Source organism: Schistocerca piceifrons, chromosome 9 (assembly GCF_021461385.2).
Source record: "Schistocerca piceifrons isolate TAMUIC-IGC-003096 chromosome 9, iqSchPice1.1, whole genome shotgun sequence".
NCBI lineage: Eukaryota > Metazoa > Arthropoda > Insecta > Orthoptera > Acrididae > Schistocerca > Schistocerca piceifrons.
In genome coordinates this window covers 207,357,472-207,381,438 of record NC_060146.1, presented here as the reverse complement: position 1 = coordinate 207,381,438, position 23,967 = coordinate 207,357,472, and the positions used below count along the sequence as shown (strand labels likewise).

At 41.6% G+C, this 23,967-nt stretch overlaps 1 protein-coding gene across 1 annotated transcript in view; it reads right to left on the bottom strand.

Annotated features, from left to right (window-relative positions):
• The window catches only part of LOC124716866 (peroxidase-like), a 101,888-nt gene that overhangs the window by 72,386 nt on the left and 5,535 nt on the right, over positions 1 to 23,967 (bottom strand). The window contains exon 2 of the mRNA XM_047243419.1: positions 6,999 to 7,204. Within this exon, the coding sequence (XP_047099375.1) occupies positions 6,999 to 7,204 (206 nt within the window). The remainder of the gene's footprint in view (positions 1 to 6,998; positions 7,205 to 23,967) is intronic.

The window sequence follows — 23,967 nt, the reverse complement described above, 5'->3', positions numbered from 1 at the left end:
CAGAAAATTGATGGTAAAAAGAGTTCCTGGTAAAAACATGTATTTTGGATGTCCTCATTTTTGGGTTATCTGTGCAATGTCAGGTCTACATTAACACAGATAATTACAATTTTGCTGTAATAGAATAACAGACCTGTTGAGTGAGTGTCTCACTTCCATTATCTTGGCCATAATGTAACAAAGCACTGATACTGATACTGACTGTGGACTGAGTAAGTACGAAGCCATAGGGGGAACAGTCCAAAGTACATTATCTAAGAGGTCAAGATAAGAGAAAAGAATGAAGTTTTATAAAGTGCTGGTTGGCTGAGCCAGTTTAGCTCTATGGCTAAGGGGCATGAGTGATGAGTGATCAGAACCTTAGATATGGGAACCAGAAATGAGATTCTGGAGATCTATGAAAGGCTGCACAAGACTAGATACATTTAAAAATGATTATGTGCAGTCAGGACTGAATATTTTTGAAATAGATGATGGAAACAATGGCTCTAGCACTGAAACAGAATGCAAGAAAGAAGAATGCCAAAAGCTTTTTTATCATATAGACTGGATGATAAAGGAGATGAAGAAAACACTGGCAACAACTTTGTCTGTGGCTGGGACAAGCAAATCAGCTAGTTCTTGGAAGAACAAAAAGGAGAAGAAGAAGAAAGATTTCTGAAATGTCAATGGAGATGAGATCAATGAAGATGCAAAATCTAGTTCCATTTGCAATAATACAACTCCCAACATGATTATCATTTTTTCCTCTTTTGTGTTCTATATTCCACATATAATACATATAGAATGTAAGTATGAAATCTCTGAATTCTTGTCCATTCTATAATTTTTCAAAACTTTATTATTCAGTGTATATTTACAGGCTGCTGACAATAACAGTATAAATAATTTATTGAGAAACATTTCATTTAAAAAATATTGCTTGCAGGGTTATCGTACAGTATGCAGAGTTCTAAGTCAGTCAATTGGTAACAAGCATTCATGGCACACAATCACCATGTTGTCTGCGACTGAGTCCGTTGCCAGCAATCAGTAAGTACAAACACTGTCTAATGTTCCATGTCAGCAACTATTAGGTCCAAGTACTCATCTTATGAAGTCCTGTATTAATCAGACACTCAGTTATTGAGTGACACCTAACTTAACTGTACAATTCCATGGCAGCAGTCTATAGTTGAACTACATAAATACAGTCATCGAGTGGAGGTGGACTACAATTCTCACTTCTATTTGAGTTACTGATCTTCTGAATCAAAGAAGTAAGAACTAATAGTCAGCTGACTATCATCATGAGTGACAATGTTGACAAACATACATAAATTTGAGAAGCTATTCTCTCAGTTTTATGTGCAAGTATTTAATAAAGTCACTTCAAAATTCTTTCAGCCAATGAATGAACACCGAAGAGAAGAAAAAGATTGTCGAGGAATACGTTTTGCAGACCATCGAGCTTAGAGACATAGTGACACAAAATGGTGCCAGTGAAGCAATGTTCACAAAGGCTGAACTGACAGTGTGAATAACTATTGTAACAAATGAAAATTTATGCCAACCTTGGACTTTGAAAACACATTTCCTGTCCGCTGCGAGTAGTTGCCTCAACTGTTATGCCATCAGGAAATGGCTCTGGGCCTGATGCAGACTTCAGTTGTCACTGGTTTTCCTTCCAATTACTTCTAAAGAATACAACAAGAAATGTGCTCACAAAATGTGCTGTAATGGCACTTCTGGTGAAAGAAATTTGATGGAGAATCATATCTTACTTTGTCACAGGGGTTTCCACTGCCTGATAAAACAAATTTGAAGCACCCAAAAAGAGAGTAGGACATGAAACATGGCTTCATGGCTTGAGAAGGTATGTAATTTTATTTAACTGATTACAAATTTGAATCAGATTTACAAAGAACTTTTCAGTATTAGAGCATCTATCAGTATGATGTTGCATCCCCTTTGGCATGGATGCATTCATTGTTTTGTTTGGAAAGGGTGTCACAAAGCCATAGCAGTCTCTCCTGAGGTAAGCTGTCCCACAACTATTGCAACTAGTCTGCGATATTGTGAATACTGGCTCTGGGATAGAGTTGACAGACAAGCTCATCCCATACATGTTCTATCAGGGGCAGATCTGGGGATCTTTCTGGCATGGGAGTGTCTCAACATGTTGCAGAAACTTCCTGGAGTCATGTGCTGTGTGTGGGCATGCCCTGTTCTGCTGAAAAACTGCACTACGATACTGTTGCATGAGAGGTAATACTTGGGGATGCAGGATGTCAATGACATGCCAGTGTGTCATCAGAGCAATCTTGCTCACTATATGATGACGTTCCCTGCTTTCTCCCTTCATTGGTTGTCCTTGGTGTTGACATACTGGCTGAAAAAATAGGGGGTGGATGTGCAACTACTGTCTACTGTAAACTATGAAGCCGACAGATGCACAGTTGTGTTTCAGTCGTTTACTTTTACTGTTTACAACCCCTCAATAATACACAGTTATATGGTCAGTGCACTATTGTTTAACCTTTGATAAGGCTCATTAATATGTTGCAGGCAAACATCCACATAGTGCTGCTACAATAGTTTACTGTTGAATATCTATGAGCAGTAAAAACATAACCATATAATTCATGTGTTATTGAAGAATAGGAGGGTGTGTATGGAGCAGACACTGTCGTTGTCTTAACACATTTCTAATTGTGTAACACTTATTTCACAGTGAAGTTGAAGCATTGTTGTTGTTCTAACCAACACAGGTTCCTCGTGGCTGTGGACTGACTATCTCAGGACCAAAATTTGGGACCTTATATATTCTCACAATAATAGGGGCTGAAACTACACATTGTTCAAAGTTTAATTTACAGAAATTACAATTAAAACTTAACTCATTAAATTAACTGAATACATCGGAACATTGGTTCTTTTTAACAGTTTCTTCTACTGCAAGAGTTAGGCTAAATTATTTGTTTAAATCATGAAATTAACAAATATAAGCACACAAACAATACTTTGTACAAAACTGTTAATTACTTTGGAATTAATTATGGGCTGGCTTTGCTAACATGTTTTTGAATAAAGCCAAATAGATACTTCAAGATTACTAGCATTTCATCTTCCAAATGTTTATAATTGGTACAGAATTTTTATTTGTTTATATATCAACAATAGAATTTAAGTTACAAAACAATTACTGATTTCCCCTATAATGAAAGATACTAACTAGGAATAGTCAAAATGAATTAGAAAGTCAATTAGAAATATGAAACTAAGCACAAAATTAGCTCTCGTGCTATATTCTTTAAAACTGAGGGCCAGCCTTTCTCTTTCATGAAAATGCAGATTACACACATATATGCTAATGGTAATTAGGTAAAAATGAAAAACCAATTTAAGGAGACAGATGGCAACACAAGATGGGAAGTAAACATATCCCAGCTTGCTTCATCAAAACATGAGTATGTTGTGTCTCAGTGTCCTTCACAGCGATCACTCAACATCCAGTGTTGTTCACATCCTTTACATATCCTGTCAAGCCTGCTAACAACACTTAATGGGAATAACATTAACATGTGTCGCTGACCGTCCTATCTGCTACAGAGCAATGCAGCTTTATCATTTACGTACTGACTGACAGTGTGTATGTGGAAGAAGTTGCGCTGACATCTGACTGTGTCTTCTGGATCTACAATTTTTGTGTCAGGCACTGACATTGTCTGAACTGAAATGAATTTTATTTGACATTGTAAGATTACATCGTCAACAAATGTAGGCATGATGTAGAACATGCCAAAAACAGGGAACATCCGCTATAACTTATTTTATAAGAAGAAATCATTTTGATTACACTCTCTGACACCACTGATTACAAAGAACAACACATACTACTTTAATTTAATAGGTATTCTTTCATACTGTAAATTTCCTTTTTCAGCTGATACTCTTTGATCTTCTTTGTAAAGTTGGTTTCATGTATATTATCATAAGTTTTTGGTGGACTTTTGAATAACTCGATATCTGAGTACCGAGGTACTGTTTTGAGGACTGACAGTCAGTGGACTGTGCCTCGTATCTCCTTCTTCCTCCGTGTGTTTTGGGAGTGTTCACTAGCTACCACTCTGAACTATATCTTCACACAAAACAACAAACAAACATCATCCAAACAGGCCTTGAAGGACATCATGTCATTCTCAGCTCTTAGGTGTCACAAGATGCAGATAATGAGGGGCATGTGATCAGCACGCCACTACCCCAGCTGTTGTCAGTTTTTGTGACCGGTGTTGATACTCCTCAATCAACTAGCTCGTTGATTGGCCACAGGAGGGCTCAGTGCACCCCACTTGCCGACAACACTCGACAGAGCCAGACGGTGGCCCATCCGAATGCTAGCCGAGCCTGACAGGGCTTAACTTCGGTGATCTGATGGGAACCGGTGTTACCACTGCAGCACAGCTATTGGCATATCTTGACACAGTCATATACAGTCATGAGTAAAGTAGCCTCTTGCTGTGGGATGGTTTTACAGTTATAAAGCCTTCTGACAGCCAGAGGCTATTTTATTTGTAATTAACAATCTGAATTATCTTTTCTGAAATTTGTTATTGTTTTATAACTATTCACAAAGATGTAAATGCTGGGATACCTAGATTTTCAAACCGGTTTCAGTATCTTTCAGAAATTTTCCTCCTCAAAATGATTCTAAATGTTTTGTTCATTTTTCATTAGCAACCTTTACAGAAATACACTCCTGGAAATTGAAATAAGAACACCGTGAATTCATTGTCCCAGGAAGGGGAAACTTTATCGACACATTCCTGGGGTCAGATACATCACATGATCACACTGACAGAACCACAGGCACATAGACACAGGCAACAGAGCATGCACAATGTCGGCACTAGTGCAGTGTATATCCACCTTTCGCAGCAATGCAGGCTGCTATTCTCCCATGGAGACGATCGTAGAGATGCTGGATGTAGTCCTGTGGAATGGCTTGCCATGCCATTTCCACCTGGCGCCTCAGTTGGACCAGCGTTCGTGCTGGACGTGCAGGCCGCGTGAGACGATGCTTCATCCAGTCCCAAACATGCTCAATGGGGGACAGATCCGGAGATCTTGCTGGCCAGGGTAGTTGACTTACACCTTCTAGAGCACGTTGGGTGGCACGGGATACATGCGGACGTGCATTGTCCTGTTGGAACAGCAAGTTCCCTTGCCGGTCTAGGAATGGTAGAACGATGGGTTCGATGATGGTTTGGATGTACCGTGCACTATTCAGTGTCCCCTCGACGATCACCAGTGGTGTACGGCCAGTGTAGGAGATTGCTCCCCACACCATGATGCCAGGTGTTGGCCCTGTGTGCCTCGGTCGTATGCAGTCCTGATTGTGGCGCTCACCTGCACGGCGCCAAACACGCATACGACCATCATTGGCACCAAGGCAGAAGCGACTCTCATCACTGAAGACGACACGTCTCCATTCGTCCCTCCATTCACGCCTGTCGCGACACCACTGGAGGCGGGCTGCACGATGTTGGGGCGTGAGCGGAAGACGGCCTAACGGTGTGCAGGACCGTAGCCCAGCTTCATGGAGATGGTTGCGAATGGTCCTCGCCAATACCCCAGGAGCAACAGTGTCCCTAATTTGCTGGGAAGTGGCGGTGCGGTCCCCTACGGCACTGCGTAGGATCCTACGGTCTTGGCGTGCATCCGTGCGTCGCTGCGGTCCGGTCCCAGGTCGACGGGCACGTGCACCTTCCACCAACCACTGGCGACAACATCGATGTACTGTGGAGACCTCACGCCCCACTTGTTGAGCAATTCGGCGGTACGTCCACCCGGCCTCCCGCATGCCCACTATACGCCCTCGCTCAAAGTCCGTCAACTGCACATACGGTTCACGTCCACGCTGTCGCGGCATGCTACCAGTGTTAAAGACTGCGATGGAGCTCCGTATGCCACAGCAAACTGGCTGACACTGACGGCGGCGGTGCACAAATGCTGCGCAGCTAGTGCCGTTCGACGGCCAACACCGCGGTTCCTGGTGTGTCCGCTGTGTCGTGCGTGTGATCATTGCTTGTACAGCCCTCTCGCAGTGTCCGGAGCATGTATGGTGGGTCTGACACACCGGTGTCAATGTGATCTTTTTTCCATTTCCAGGAGTGTATATCCTCATCTTTCAAACTGTTCCACATTTTGGTCACTGCTCAGTATTTTGATGTCACCTGCATAGAATATTGTCATCTATTTCTCACCACCACCTATAACGTTTACAAACAGATTAAAATGCTCTTCAGGTTTGTTTACTGCAGGACAGGATGGCCACAGCACTGAAGATGGTCACTGATGACCAAAACTTGTTATGATTGTGTCATAAGAATTGCTTGTGTCAAAAATTAGGATGAAAAGTGGCACTCCATATTTGATGGCTTTGGTTTTTGGCTAGTATCAAATTAAATGAATTTAAATGAAATAAATAGAGCCAGTGGCAAAGAACGCAGTGAAGAAGTAATTAAATGAGCTGGGATCACTGCAAACCATTCAGAAATGTTAAACCTACAATTTAGTGAACATGTCATAACAAATGCAAGCTATTACTGTACTACAATTCAGTACATGAGTTAATTTGTTGAAGATAACTGTAGTAGAGTATATCATGGTGCATCACAAAATCCATTCCTTCCAGTGGTGGTATCCCCACATATCCTATGATAGAATCTCTAATTGCAGTGTACAGAAAACAAAACAGGAATGATCAGTGACAATTGAAAGCACAAGTCACACATGTAGGTATACCCAGAAAACCTGTTGGTTAAGCTGACTGCTCATGATAATGAATAAATCCCAGTATGGCAGAAATTTTCATTTGTTATCGCATATTCGTGGTAAATGTTTCATGAGCCATGAGCCAATTATTATTCAACTGCATGGGTATGCAGCGCTTAAAGCTTCAGTTCAGGATATCAGCAAAAAAACAGTGCTATCTATTTGTGCATTAAATTTCTTACCATCATGGAACACTGGTTGCATGAGACGTGAGTATGCAGTGTCCAGCATTCCCCACATTGGATGTTCCAGATTGTTACATGATCCATTATGTGTTCTGTAGATACTGGAAGCATTGCACCTTGGTGTTTGTATAACATGAGTTGGGTCTGCAGGAACTTTTATAGAAGTCAGCAAGTCTCCCATAGCATCTGGATGTATGTCAAATCTGTGAAAAAATTGTAGTCCAAGTGAGTTAAACCCTGTAGCATCTTCAAAATTTACGACAGATTCAACTAACTTATTATGATATACTAATTGTTTCATTTTACCTTTAGATGCAGTGAGTGATTCAGATGCTGTAAAAGTCATTGTCAGTTTTGTTTCACACCCCTTCGGCATGTGTTCTGTTTTAACTTCTTCTACTTGAAATATTCTCAGACTCAAACAGAAATTTTTACTTACATATCTACCAAAATATTTGTAAATGTGATCTGTATAGGCTAATCAGTCACACCATTATGACCACTGATCTACTATCAATATAAACCCATCCAGGTGATGGCAGTGTCACCTGGTGAGGAATGACTGCCAGTCAGACAAACACATGGTGCATGCAATATCAGTGAGTGTGCTGTCCATATGTAGAATGGGGAAGGTGCATGGTGTATCTGAGTTTAACAGAGGGCAGATTGTGATGGCCCAGAGGCTTGGCATGAACATTTTGGGAACTGCACAACTTTTTGGGTGTTTGGGAAGAGCTGTGGTTAGGTGTCTTCAACACATGGCAATACCAAGGTGAAACCATGTCCAGATGTCATGAGATTGGGCAGCCACTTCTTATTACAGATGTCGGATGTCATAGGTAGGGCAGACTTGCACTCAGGACAGGCAGTGAACTGTGGCAGAACTAATATCAGACTTTAACGATGGGCGGAGTACAAGTGGGTCTAAACACAGAGTGCACCAAACACTCCTAATGATGGGCCTCCGCAGCCGATGACCCAGTGTTAGCGCAACCTAATGTCAACTTCACAATGTCGCCAACTATAAGTGCAATGGGCACGTGACTATCAGAATGGGCAACTGACTTTCAGCACTGGATGTTGGCACAATAGCAGAGCTTTGCATGGTCTGATCAATCCTGATACCATCTTCATCATGCCAACGGGAGGGCACAAATCCGTCGTCTCCCAGGGGAACTGCTCCTTGACACCTATACTGCGGGATGGAGGTGAGCTGGTGGCAACTCCTTTATGCTCTGGCGAACATTCACGGGGCATCCATGGGTCTAGTGGAGCTCATGCAAGGTGCTATGATGGCCAAGGAGTATCGTACACGGCAGACCGTGGCTGATGATCATGTTTTCCAACAGCAGTGGCATTTTTCAACAAGATAATGTGCCATGTTCCAAGGCCAGGAGTGTGATGGAGTGGTTCAATAATGAACACTGTGGCAAGTTCCACTTGATAAGCTGGCCCCCCAGTTAGCCAGATCTGAACCCTACTGAACACATTTGGGATGTGATTGCATGCGGTGTCAGAGCACATGTCTCCCTTTCCTGGAATTTATGGAAATGGAAATTAGGTGACTTGTGTGTGCAGATGTGGTGCCACCTCGCCTCCCCGTCCTCCCCCCCCCCCCCCCCCCCCCCCCCCCCCCCATTATTGACCCTATTGCTTCCATACCATTATTGTGTTTATATCACATAATTGAACAAGAATTGTGAAAGCAAAGCAAAGTCTGCCAGGCTTGACAACAGCTCCTTTCATTTACAAAGTAATTGTAGCATTGCCAATCAAAACATCCTAGAAAGTGATAAGGTAATATGGTATTCCTGATTGGACCACAATAATGCAAGACACATGATCTTTGTGCTCAAAAATGAGCATGTAACAGGTAGGAAATTCAATAGCAAGTTGATTTCTCAAAATCCACTTGGTTTGAAGGCATAATCATGTTCATTCCTTTCACAAGATGACATGAAAAGTCAAATAAACACCTGTAATTAATCCATTATTATGTCTGTCAACCAGTGATAAAAACACTTCAAGCTGGTGCAAGACTTTGTGGCTTCCATAGATGATCAGAGAAGATGTAATCATGTGTTCTTCCTTCATTACAAGGAAGAGGTTTCTAACAAGTTAATCAAATTCAGGATGATGGCAGAAAATATGACTGGTCTTAAGATTAAGTCCAGTAAGTCAGATATGATAAGGAGTAGCCCAATGAGACAATGGTTTCAATCCTCAGAGTGGTAGGCACACAACAACATGGCAAAATAATATTGCAGAACAGAATAAGCATACCTTAGGCCTTGGTCAAAACAATTCCCTGCATTTCAATTGAATCAGGACTACCATCAGCATTTTGGACTGAGACCATCAACAATGCACACAACATCCAAACTCATTGCTTAACATAAAGGCTTAGCTAATGGAGTGCCATGTGAAAAGTGCTTGTAGATAATGCCATATGAGAAGTAGAGGAAGAGTATCATAACACATCTCATCTTTGCAAATTTGGTTGTTGTCATACAGGACAAATTCACAAAGAAAGAAAAATTCAGACCTAATGTTAAACATCGAATTTTTGTAGGCTATTCTGACCACACTAAAGTCTATTGAGTGTGAGTATAAAAGGATCACAGAAACCCCATTTCAACAGAATCCAAGTGCAGCCATGAACCGAGGCAGATTTTTGTGGCTTTCCATAAAGGAAACACAGGTCAACACCAAGTAGGAGGCATCAAACTTGGGAGGAAAATTCAGGGACCTTCCAAGCATCAAAAATTGGAGCTACCAGCTGGTGGAGTACAATTCTACATAGGGAACGTGGTTATCACTGAAACAACTGGTTTTCAGTTAGAATGGTCTTTTTCATCTCTGGGTTAACCTGAATGTTACAACCGCTAAAAATAACTAGTTATTGAATGAATCAGTTTTTTTATTGATGTTATTTGTAGTAATAAACATAGACACTGAACAAACACTGAAAAATTCTAAGACCTCCTCAGACTTCTGCATCATACATTTCAAGACATTTACAATCAAAATATCAAATAAAATTGATAAATAAAAAAACTTAAGTCTGTCCACCATTCACTGCTTTTCTCTCTTCTCTTCATGTCTCTTTACAAGGGCTACAGACATGTAGACACAGGCAGCAGACCAGCTACTTCCTATTTTTATAATAAGCTATGAATAAATTTTTAATCTTTTAAATTATTCTGTTACCATGATTGCCTTGCTGTTTTATTGTTTCATACAAATGGCACATGAACAATAAGCATTTGTGTCAAATTTGTAGCATTTTTTCTTTAATTATTTTGAGTGAAGAATTTGCTTTGCAGTCAGTTATATTTACCTACTTTTTAACAGGAATTTAAATAAGTTACATTTGATTCTTTGCTGACAAAAATAAAAATGTGCTTTAAAAATATTCAAATGAACAATTAAGACAGCAGGCAAAACATAACATTTAGCAGGACTTCTATCATGACAATAGTTAAAATTTCTATAATGAATTTAATCCATTGTCCAGTATTATTGTTCAAACTGTTCACAAATATTCTTTCTATAATGTGTTGATCTTTAAACCAACTGCTTGCACCAGAAACCATATCATTTAAAGATGATGGCAATCTCACAGAACCCAAAGAACTTCTCATCAAAGATAAATATATTTCTAGCTAAAAATGACAAGTGTGTGGCATAGATCTTTTACTCTCCTGCCAAAAAACAAAAGCATCACTGCCCTTGGACAATGAAGGATGCTGAAAATAAAGCTGTATTTCACTCAGAAACAAACTTTTAGGCTCCACTAGACAACACTTTACTGCTTATGGCTCATGTGATGACCAAAGAGGATTTACAGTTGTTCTGAACTCCTGCCTTTGTAGTAAAGATGAAAGTTACCAATCTTGTCCAAAGTTATTTACACCCGGGGTCAAATTTGTAAAGGTTTTCAGGGCAGTGAGGAGGTTTGTGTGTGTGTGTGTGTGTGTGTGTGTGTGTGTGTGTGTGTGTGTGCATCTCACAGTGTAGAATTGCACTGCAGAGAGTTTTGTAATACTTTTGCACGTCTGTCTTTAAGGCTGCTTAGGAGCTTTTGAGGCTGGACTTCGGCTGAACTATGTTTAGGTTTGAGATTCCTTAATGCATTTTTGTGAACAGTCACTAAGTGAACAATAAGATTTTCTGTAATGTACTTGTTTCCAGAAACCTCCTTTGTGGCTTTTTTGAAAGACATTAAAATATCTAATATTTCTGACAACAATTCAGTGCAGGTCAATAGTTCTAATGGAAAACAATAGATACCTGAAGACATCAGTGAGAAATTGCCATGTAGACCAGGTGGGGGCAGGTCTTGCAAACTGCACACACATGTATAACATGCCAAACAGTGAAAGGCGCATTATTGTATCACCAGTGCTGTACCATTTCTTATATTGTGTGTTTGTTGCTCATTCCTATCTGTCAGCATCATTATTTAAATAGCAGTGATAACTTTCTGAGTGTTAGACCGCTGAATAATGGAGAAGAAGTTTAAATTAATGGTGTCATCTTCACTGCAGGTATAGCTGAGACTAACATCAACAATACACTAAATGGACCAGATCACTGTGAGTGGTCCAAACTCATATACAACAAGGTCAGATCAGTAGTCACAAAAATACTTGGGACATTGTTGGAAGGTCAGCAAGTAATGAAGTAATTGCCTGTGGAACCAATGTGTGAAATAAGTACTTTAATGATGATTCCTTATTTTGGAGGAAAGCAAGAACAGTAGGCTTCAACCATCATTGGGAAATAATTTCATCGACATATTTGTCCCAGTTGCAATGACTGAGTCATTTGGGCTACTCATGGTTCTGCCAGTCAAACATGGTTATCTCACAACTGGAGACACCTGCTGCTGTACTTAATTGTGACACTGACACAGAAGTATTTGCGGAACAGCTGGAATTACTGGTTGAAGCCTTACAATGTATGACACAGATTGAGAAATATGATTACATCAACAAGAAGGCTACACTCCCTCTGTAAAAAATCTGGTAATTAAATGCATAAATTGAGAAAATAATTTAAGGATTTGGCATCAGGATCCATGCAGCATGCCAATACAAGTTGAATGCAACTCTAAAATCAATGATTGCAATCAAAAAATGCTGCTATGTATATTTATGTGGACAGTCAACAACAAAAATCTAGTACTTCACATATTTAGGTGGACAACATCATAATTGCTTCATTGGACCCTGACAGGGCAAATCAAAACAATGATGAGCTGTCTTTCACATTTAATGCTGAGGACCTTGGGAGAATGAGGTATTATCTGGGTATCAAGGCCAATCAATCAGATGACGAAGTAGCTGTGTTACAGAAATCTTAAATCAACTCAGAATTATTGAATGCAAGGCAGTGAGGACTTGTAACAGTTGGGGACAGTTTGAAAGAATTGGTGAATTCCTACTGGTGGCATATTAACCATCTAACTTTACCTGATTCCCTAACTGAAACTTGATTGGCAGATCTCAGATGAGCCTAGCACTTCATGATCATGGTGGTAGGAAAATTTCTCCCTTACCACAAGAGAAATTTTCCTACCATCATGATCATGAAGTGCTTCTCATCATACTGCAGGCATTTCTGCCAAAAGTTGGTGTATGAATTTAATGGGACAGGTAGAAACAAGAAACAGTTGCAGTAGATTTTAATGTTATTCAGGTATCTCTTCAAAAAAAAGTAAGTGGAAATAGTACTGTCACACATGAGAATATAATTAAACTAAAAAAAATTACAGAAATGAAGAAGTTCGCTTACTCCAGCCAGTGGCATGTTAAAACAGAATGACAAGACTGCATTATTCAAACTAATTAACACACTTGTGTAGGGAACAAATAAAATGCTGCTGATTTCCAAAATGTACTTGGGGAAAAACTGCACAGAGCTTTGCAAGACAGCATGTGGTTGTCCAGCAGCTCATAGTGTCAACCTCAGGCATGACCTTGTCTCTGCTGGTTTCCATGGATCCCACATTCTCTCAAAATGGAGCAGTTAATAGCCAGGTTGGACTATGCAAGTCTGACTCAGAGCAATGGAGAACAGGGCACACTGTTATGTAACATGGTGACAGACTGCTGTGCCAATGCTCATCTTAATGAAGAATGCACGAGAAACTGAAATTGAGTGAGAAACAAATGAGACATGACTGAGCAATGACTGTGGAAGAGTGTTGTGTCTCTGGCCATTTTATAACCTGACAGTGGGACTCCATGGCTTAAAACATAGCCCACATTGCCAACACTGCAGGGAAGCTGCACTGACTTTCCCCATGTTACATCTTTACTGTGGGTGTGAGGACTTTTGAGCTTTAGGGTTGTCTCTCTCTACATGGCACTAATGTGAAGACACATTGGCAAATGCCTCCTTCCGTGACCGCATGAGCTATGTACAAAATTTGAACAGAACACCCAAAACAATAATGGAATTATTAATAAAAAGAATTGATGGTGAGAAATGAAATGATCTTATGGCATTGAAGGCTGATAGTCCCCATTTGGAGAAGTTCAGCTGCCTAGTTGCAAATATTTTCAGTTGATGGCACAGTGGGCGACTTGTGTGTCAGTGATGATGAAACAATAATGAGGACAACACAACATCCAGACCATGAGCAGAGAAAATCTCCACTCCAGCTGGGAATCATACCTGGGCCCAATGCATGGCAGTCATATGCTCTGACCACTCTTCTAAAGGGGCGGACAGTAATTTATGTTAATCATTTGACTTGTCCTATATCATTATGTACCCCTGTACAGTGTATGATTCACAGGACCAATAAATACACAAAACAATACAATACAATACATATTTATTCTGACATCACTGACTGTTCATTAAATCCTTCCACAAGACACTGTTAGTTTCAAAATTTTGTGCATAAATAATTTACTGGGAGGAATTTGCAAATTAATTGAAGATCTAAAATAAAAAATGCTCTAAGTGCTGAAATCATAAACTTGAAGAAAATGTGCTTTAAGTATACTAGGCATAATGGTCATAATTGCACTATTAATGTGTTTTATATGAATGCTAAGCATAGTACTGATTTAGCTTACAAAGGAAGTTACAAACATTGTATTGTAATAGTATGGAAAATTTACTGAAAGTGGAAATGCAATGAAAAACTCTAAATGCCATATTATAATAGTCAACAAAAAGATTGCAAAAGTCAATTTTGCTTTTGTAAAATTATGTATGATCATGATGCAGCTTTTAACATCCAGGGCAAATATTTGCATTTTCTTGATGTCATTTATACCTTTTCTCAAAATAGGCATACCTTCCCAGGCCTTAATTTCATTTAAGCTTCCCCTGGTCTTAACCACATGAGGCTTATGTTTGTCCCACCATAGCTACTGTACTTTGGATACATTTTTATTTGCTGTGCTTATATTACAATCTGCAGCTTTCTTGAAATCTAAGGAGTCAGATGCATTCATTTTACTGACGACAAATGACTTTATGTGTCTTGATTGCTGTTCATGTCCTTTATATCTTCTAGAACAATATATCTGGTAACTCAAGAATAAACAGTCTGCCCACTTATGTTGTAGCTTAGCGACCAATAATGAGACTTACATCCTGTGTTGTGAGAGCTGCATCAAACCAGTCTCAGGACTGAAGACCACAACAACAACATCCTGTGTTGTAGAACTTATGCAAGAATATAGTTACAACTTTCATCATTTTCTTTGGGTCTTTGTCCTGCTGCAATGCGGGCTCAGTCTTGTTACTATGGATTTGGCGATGTTAGTGGCAGAAGTTGGCTGGATGCCCTTCCTGTCACCACCCCAAACCCCCCGGGATGGAATTAGTGTACATCTGCAGCTGTCTGCATCTAGTGTAAGCAATGAAATAGTGCGAACATTTTCAAATGTCTGCAAGTCATGTAACTAAGGTGGAATGTGGGGACCACCCAGTATTCACCTATTGGGATGTGGAAAACTGCCTAAAAACCACATCCATGCTGGCCTGCATACCAGCCCTCGTCATTAATATGCTGGGCGGATTCAATCTGGTGCCGGCATGCCTACCCGAGTCCAGGAACCAGTTCATTAGTGCTCTTGGCTATCCTGGTGGGTCAAAAAGATAGTTATAACTTTAACTTATTTATTAATTTTTCTGCTTTTTCCTTATTGCTGCCACAGTACTTTTTCCTTTAATTTGTCATTTGTTTCCACTCAAAATGTTACAGACAACTGCTGCCTGCACCATTTCATCTAACAGTAACGAGTAAGCACATGGAACATAGCTGTTTCATAGAGTAACTGCATTGGCTATTAAACCACAGCTTTTTCATAGATTAACTGCAGTGGCTATTAAACTATATACCATCTGTTGATTGCATTTGCTTCTACATGGTCATTCATGGCAGTTTGAGCCTGTTATACATTATTGGGCTTGGAATGTAGATCCCATTTCACATAAAACCTCAAGATTACTTATTTGGCACTTAGAGCTTTTTTATTTCAAGTCTTTAATTTTATATATTTCTTTATTGTGTTTGTAATCAACTCACAATTGTAGTCATTTGATTTGCAATTTCATCAGCTGTTAGAATGTGTGACTGAAGTTTAAGGGAATGGATTTACAGCATGCTGTCTCTTTCTTTGTATGGTGTGGGGTAACAGTCTGCTTGGTTTTGCCAACATGACTGTGATTCGTGTTGGACAATCTGGGTTCCCAAAGTATTTGGTGAAATAGTCCAGAATATTCTTCAAAGAATCACAGACAATTGTAGCCTGTAACGTGGCATGTCTTCAGCCATTAAAATTCCATCTTTATTTGGAAACGTCAAGTCCATGAATGGCTGCAAACGGTCTCCAAGTAGACAAACACAGTATTTTTCAGTCAATGATCGGTTCAGTAGAACCAAGTCCATTCCACGTACACACAAACAACACGATTATGGAGCCACCAGCAGATTGTACCGTGCCTCCCTGGCAATTTTGGTCCACGTCTTGGCGAGTTCTGCACCACACTCTAACCCTACAATCGGCTCTTACCAACTGAAATAGGGATTCATCTGACCAGGTCCAATAGAAAATGCCACAGGCCCAGGAGAGGTGCTGCGGGTGATGTCGTACTGTTAGCAGTATGTGGTGTGCGTACTGTAAGACCTTCGGTACACACACCATCAGATTATTTGACTTGTCGCTCTAACGAAGTAGGCGAGTGTCAGCAATATGTCTCATGGTCTTATTGTGGCGTGTTTATCTTCCACTGTTAGGTCAGACAATAGAAATGCCACTTGCACGCTTAGAGTAGCAGATTGACGGTGACCAACTTTAAACAGAACTTGATTAATTTTCACACACATTTATTAAAATAATAACAATCGTAAACCTTACTTAACTTGATACTGGATGCTATTTACAATTGACAATCTGAAGTTCCTTTGGTCTTGGTACTTTAATCTTATTCTCACATATCTCTGATACTTGACAAAGTGTCTATACATTTCTCTTCATGGCTATGTACAGGAATATGATAATCTTACTAGGTGCAGACTGAAACTTGACTATAGACTGGTACAGACTAATGCAGACTGGTACAGATAGGTACAGACTAATGCAGACTAATGCAGACTGACTAATCGGAGGTCTGTACACTCGTTATAATACCTCGTGCATTCAGGTATCACCACGCGAGTGTGATCTGCGAGGAGAAAAGGTTCTATGTTAGCAGCAATCTCATTGGTTACGTGACATATTAATACACAGATCGGCAGAAGCAGAATTTGGTCCGTCTCTAAGACAGCGCCATCTCGTAGTGTGGAGACGGACGAGCGCTGTACCTGCGCTGTCGTGCTTAGCGGGGCACGCTCTATTGGCAAAGCTGTTTACGCGCTGACTACGCAGAACTATGTACACAACACAGAGGCACTCACGCCGGTTGTCGGCTGCCGTAGCCCATCGACGCCAAATTTCGCCTCGCTGTCCTGACGAGTACATTCATCGTACATTCCACATTGATTTTTGCGGTTAGTTCAAACAGCGTTGCTTGTCTATTAGCACTAACAACTCTACATAAACTTTTTGTCATTTTAAGTGGAGACTGTCGGCGACTGCTTTGTCCATGGTCAGGCGTAATGCCTGAAATTTGGTATTCTCGGCACCTTGTAGATCTCAGAATATTGACTTCCTGAACTATTTCTGAAATGAAATGTCCTATACATCTAGCTGCAACTACCGTTCCACGTTGAAGGTCTGTTAATTCCCATCATGCAGCCATAATCACATCGGAAACCTTTTCACATGAATCACCTGAGTAGAAATGACAGCCCTGCCAATGCACTGCCCTTTCACACCTCGTGTATACGACATTCCCGCCATCTGAATACACGCATATCGCTATCCCAAGACTTTTGTCACCTCCATGTACGCTGATCTCGAAATGCTTCAATAAAAATAGAAGGTATTTATTCCGTAACAAACACATTATCTTTCAGTCTAAAACAACTTCTTGCACTTCAGTGATTACAACATAGGGAACAGCGATTTCGTGCATAAGAATGACATTAAATAATCTTTAAATCAATTTCTTCTGTCTGTCTTGCACTGATGTCATGCCATTTTGTCACGGTGTATGTTCTTACTTGGTGTCACACTGTGCTGCTCCAACTTGGAACGATGGCTGTGCTATACCTAACTGGAGGAGTACAGTGTGGTCCGACAAGTGGCAATTCTGCATTCATTCGAATGATATAAGATGCTGACTACAACAACGGCCTAATAAGACGATTAACCTAAGGTGTGTGTAGTCTGTAGTTTAGGCCAAAGATGGCATCGTGATATTCTCAGTGTGTCTTCCACGCTATAATGACACCCACTCATTCGGGTTACCATGAACGTGAATTGGGGTGTTTATCTTAACACTGTCGGTCATCAGTTGTTGGCCTCTCTTTTACATCTTCATGTGGTAGAGCCTACTATCTTCCAAGATGACAACAGCCACGTTCACAGGGCTACACACGTACGTACCTGGTTTGACGAACAGTCGGGCACCCTATCACATCTTAACTGGCCTACTTAGTTGCCCAAAATTAATGCCTAAGAAAATGTCTGAGTCTATTTGCAACTGGGTGACATGGAACAGTGTAGCCAGGATTTGGTGGTGGTATTGGTTTTTGGGGGAAGGAGACCAGACAGTGAGGTCATCGGTCTCATCGGATTAGGGAAGGGCGGGGAAGGGAGTCGGCCGTGCCCTTTGAAAGGAACCATCCCGGCATTTGCCTGGAGCGATTTAGGGAAATCACGGAATACCTAAATCAGGATGGCCGGACGCGGGATTGAACCGTCGTCCTCCCGAATGCGAGTCCAGCAGGATTTGGGCTGGTGGGGTTGGGCTGGGGGAAGGACATAATAGTTTTCACGGTGAATGGTGAAATGCTTTGGGCATTTCACAACAAGGAGAATACACAAAGCCCACACAGGTACAGCAGTCCATGGTAACACTGTGGACATAGCACCCTCCCCCCTCCCATCCCACCCCCCTCCCCTCCAAAGACACCCACCAAGCGAAGTGCTGGAGTGGTCACCACACTGGACTTCCATTCAGGAACACGACAGTTCAAATCTGTGTCTGGCCATCCATTTTTTGCTTCCCGCAATTTTCCTAAATTGTCCCAGGCAAATGGTGGGATGGTTGCTTTGAAAGGACACAGCCGATTTCCTTCCCTGTCCTTGAAACGATCCGAGCTGATGCTCCACCCCTATTGACCTCGATGTCCATGTGACTTTAAACTCAAAGCTTCCTTACTTTCTTTTTGAAGACACTCGTCACATGCAAAACAAATAACAAAAGCCTTCGTATTGGTAACCAGTAAACTTTTATATGGCTTAAAGTTCGCAAACATAATTTGTTGGCTAGATACCCTCAGGGCTACACATCACACTAACAGAATGTTACATTCCTGCAAGTGGTACGCCATTCTTTGTGTGGACACATCAGACTGTCTGCATTGATTCGCTACCAAATCAAAGCAGCTCCATCCATGGTGCGATCGTGGTCACATAAAAACACGAAAGCTTCTTTCTGTCATTTTGTTACATCTCTGTGTCAACACATATTATGTTTTACTGTGCCAATTATATACTACTACCTGGTAGATGTGTACCGCATCACTGTGGTGACTTACGTTAAGGTTGGAGCATCACATAATCACCTGCTACCAGGTGTACACCACCTATACCAGTGTCCTCTTTTAAGGTGGCAAGGTGGCGAGTGACATTTTCGCAATTAACAAAATGTTCTGGGCTATTATGTCGTGGTCGAATGGATTTCACTGAAGAGTAAGTATTCAAGTGATATTGATGATATTCCAGATTATATTATAAAAATAACAGCAAGACAAATACTTTCGCCTTTATTAGACATACGGAATTCATCATTGTCATGTGGTGTCCTCCCTCAGCAACTGAAAATGGCAAAAGTAATACCCCTATATAAAAAAGGTGATCATCAATGTATGGGTAACTACAGGCCTGTGTCTCTATTGTCAGAATTTTCGAAAATTATTGAAAAAGTGTTCCTTTCAAAACTAATTACATTCTTCGACAAGAATAATATTATTTCTGGATGTCAACATAGCTTCAGACCACGGCAATCAATTGAAATAGCCACTTTCAATCTGATAAACCATGACTTAAATGCAGTGGACAACCACAGAAATATCTCAGATTTATTCTGGGAACTAATAAAAGCTTTTGATGTGATTGATCATTCTATACTCCTGAGGAAGCTTGAATGGTATGGTGTAAGAGGTGTGCCAAATCAGTAGATTGAATCATATTTGGAATATCGCTCTCAGGTAACCGAAATTTGAATCATATTTGGAATATTGCTCTCAGGTAACCGAAATTAAGTACATGGAAGGAAATGAATTCCAGGTACACCTTTCAGAACCATGTGGACTAAGTCATGGTGTTCCACAGGGCTCCATTTTAGGTCCCTTTCTTTTTTGGTCTACATTAATGATTTACCATCACACGTTAGGGATTCTGAACCAGTACTGTTTGCAGATGACACCAGTCTATTGATTGAAGGGAATAAAGAAGAAAATCTTACTGCATCTGCAAAAGATATTACAAAAAGAGTGTCTGAATGGTTTACCAGAAACAGGCTAATAGTTAATCCCAAAAAAACGGTACTCATGAATTTCCACACTGATCAAAATAAAAATTTTCTTGGGATTCATATCCAGGAGAATCTTAAATGGAGCTCTCATATCAAACCCCTAAATTCAAAACTAGCAAAAATGAGCTATGTAGTAAGAATTCTCTGCAAAAATACTAGTGTAGAAACAGTTAGGGCTGTACACTTTACTCGTGTACATTCAATACTGAAATACGGTATCATTTTCTGGGGTAATGTACACCAGGCCATAACAGTTTTCAGGAAACAAAAGGCTATTATAAGAATAATGAAATGAGTGAGCAGCAGAAAACCATGCAAACCTTTCTTTAAAGATCTAAAGATCCTACACCTTCCTTGCATTTATATACTGGAAGTAGTCTTGCATCTCCAAAAAAGCATACTGAGAAAAGAAAACCTTTTTCCTCAAAACAAAAATGTACATGATTAGGTCAGACAGTGACATACATGTTAATCATTGTAACACCACATTATGCCAAAAAGGTGTATATCAAGCAGGAACAAAACTTTACAACAGATTACCAAGACACGTAAAATCTCTTCCTGAACTACAAAGCTTTAAAAAGTCTGTGACAGCCTACCTTCTGAAAAACTGCTACTATTCAATCTCACACTATCTTATGCAAGAAAAAATGTAATTTTATATAAATACAAAGATGAGGTGACTTACCGAACAAAAACGCTGGCAGGTCGATAGACACACAAACAAACACAAACATACACACAAAATTCAAGCTTTCGCAACAAATTGTTGCCTCATCAGGAAAGAGGGAAGGAGAGGGGAAGACGAAAGGAAGTGGGTTTTAAAGGAGAGGGTAAGGAGTCATTCCAATCCCGGGAGCGGAAAGACTTACCTTAGGGGGAAAAAAGGACAGGTATACACTCGCACACACGCACATATCCATCCACACATACAGACACAAGCAGACATATTTAAAGACAAAGAGTTTGGGCAGAGATGTCAGTCGAGGCAGAAGTGTAGAGGCAAAGAAGTTGTTGAAAGACAGGTGAGGTATGAGTGGCGGCAACTTGAAATTAGCGGAGATTGAGGCCTGGCGGATGACGAGAAGAGAGGATATGCTGAAGGGCAAGTTCCCATCTCCGGAGTTCGGATAGGTTGGTGTTGGTGGGAAGTATCCAGATAACCCGGACGGTGTAACACTGTGCCAAGATGTGCTGGCCGTGCACCAAGGCATGTTTAGCCACAGGGTGATCCTCATTACCAACAAACACTGTCTGCCTGTGTGCATTCATGCGAATGGACAGTTTGTTGCTGGTCATTCCCACATAGAATGCGTCACAGTGTAGACAGGTCAGTTGGTAAATCACGTGGGTGCTTTCACACGTGGCTCTGCCTTTGATCGTGTACACCTTCCGGGTTACAGGACTGGAGTAGGTAGTGGTGGGAGGGTGCATGGGACAGGTTTTGCATCGGGGGCGGTTACAAGGATAGGAGCCAGAGGGTAGGGAAGGTGGTTTGGGGATTTCATAGGGATGAACTAACAGGTTACGAAGGTTAGGTGGACGGCGGAAAGACACTCTTGGCGGAGTGGGGAGGATTTCATGAAGGATGGATCTCATTTCAGGGCAGGATTTGAGGAAGTCGTATCCCTGCTGGAGAGCCACATTCAGAGTCTGGTCCAGTCCCGGAAAGTATCCTGTCACAAGTGGGGCACTTTTGTGGTTCTTCTGTGGGGGATTCTGGGTTTGAGGGGACGAGGAAGTGGCTCTGGTTATTTGCTTCTGTACCAGGTCGGGAGGGTAGTTGCGGGATGCGAAGGCTGTTTTCAGGTTGTTGGTGTAATGATTCAGGGATTCCGGACTGGAGCAGATTCGTTTGCCACGAAGACCTAGGCTGTAGGGAAGGGACCGTTTGATGTGGAATGGGTGGCAGCTGTCATAATGGAGGTACTGTTGCTTGTTGGTGGGTTTGATGTGGACAGACGTGTGAAGTTGGCCATTGGACAGGTGGAGGTCAACGTCAAGGAAAGTGGCATGGGATTTGGAGTAGGACCAGGTGAAACTGATGGAACCAAAGGAGTTGAGGTTGGAGAGGAAATTCTGGAGTTCTTCTTCACTGTGAGTCCAGATCATGAAGATGTCATCAATAAATCTGTACCAAACTTTGGGTTGGCAGACTTGGGTAACCAAGAAGGCTTCCTCTAAGCGACCCATGAATAGGTTGGCGTACGAGGGGGCCATCCTGGTACCCATGGCTGTTCCCTTTAATTGTTGGTATGTCTGGCCTTCAAAAGTGAAGAAGTTGTGGGTCAGGATGAAGCTGGCTAAGGTGATGAGGAAAGAGGTTTTAGGTAGGGTGGCAGGTGATCGGCGTGAAAGGAAATGCTCCATCGCAGCGAGGCCCTGGACGTGCGGAATATTTGTGTATAAGGACGTGGCATCAATGGTTACAAGGATGGTTTCCGGGGGGTAACAGATTGGGTAAGGATTCCAGGCGTTCAAGGAAGTGGTTGGTGTCCTTGATGAAGGATGGGAGACTGCATGTAATGGGTTGAAGGTGTTGATCTACGTAGGCAGAGATACGTTCTGTGGGGGCTTGGTAACCAGCTACAATGGGGCGGCCGGGATGATTGGGTTTGTGGATTTTAGGAAGAAGGTAGAAGGTAGGGGTGCGGGGTGTCGGTGGGGTCAGGAGGTTGATGGAGTCAGGTGAAAGGTTTTGCAGGGGGCCTAAGGTTCTGAGGATTCCTTGAAGCTCCGCCTGGACATCGGGAATGGGGTTACCTTGGCAACTTTGTATGTGGTGTTGTCTGAAAGCTGACGCAGTCCCTCAGCCACATACTCCCGACGATCAAGTACCACGGTCGTGGAACCCTTGTCTGCCGGAAGAATGATGATGGATCAGTCAGCCTTCAGATCACGGATAGCCTGGGCTTCAGCAGTGGTGATGTTGGGTGTAGGATTAAGGTTTTTTAAGAAGGATTGAGATGCAAGGCTGGAAGTCAGATATTCCTGGAAGGTTTGGAGAGGGTGATTTTGAGGAAGAGGAGGTGGGTCCCGCTGTGACGGAGGACGGAACTGTTCCAGGCAGGGTTCAATTTGGATGGTGTCTTGAGGAGTCGGATCATTAGGAGTAGGATTAGGATCATTTTTCTTCGTGGCAAAGTGATACTTCCAGCAGAGAGTACGAGTGTAGGACAGTAAATCTTTGACGAGGGCTGTTTGGTTGAATCTGGGAGTGGGGCTGAAGGTGAGGCCTTTGGATAGGACAGAGGTTTCGGATTGGGAGAGAGGTTTGGAGGAAAGGTTAACTACTGAATTAGGGTGTTGTGGTTCCAGATTGTGTTGATCGGAATTTTGAGGTTTTGGAGGGAGTGGAGCTGGAAGTGGGAGATTGAGTAGATGGGAGAGACTGGGTTTGTGTGCAATGAGAGGAGGTTGAGGTTTGCTGGAAAGGTTGTGAAGGGTGAGTGAGTTGCCTTTCCGGAGGTGGGAAACCAGGAGATTGGATAGTTTTTTGAGGTGGAGGGTGGCATGCTGTTCTAATTTACGGTTGGCCTGTAGGAGGATGCTCTGGACAGCCGGTGTGGATGTGGGAGAGGAAAGATTAAGGACTTTTATTAAGGATAGGAGTTGACGGGTGTGTTCATTGGCTGAGTTGATGTGTAGGTGAAGGATTAGGTGGGTGAGGGCAATGGATTGTTCAGTTTGGAACTGGTATAGGGACTGATGGAAGGAAGGGTTGCAGCCAGAGATGGGAACTTTAAGTGTAAGGCCTTTGGGGGTGATGCCAAATGTCAGACAAGCCTGA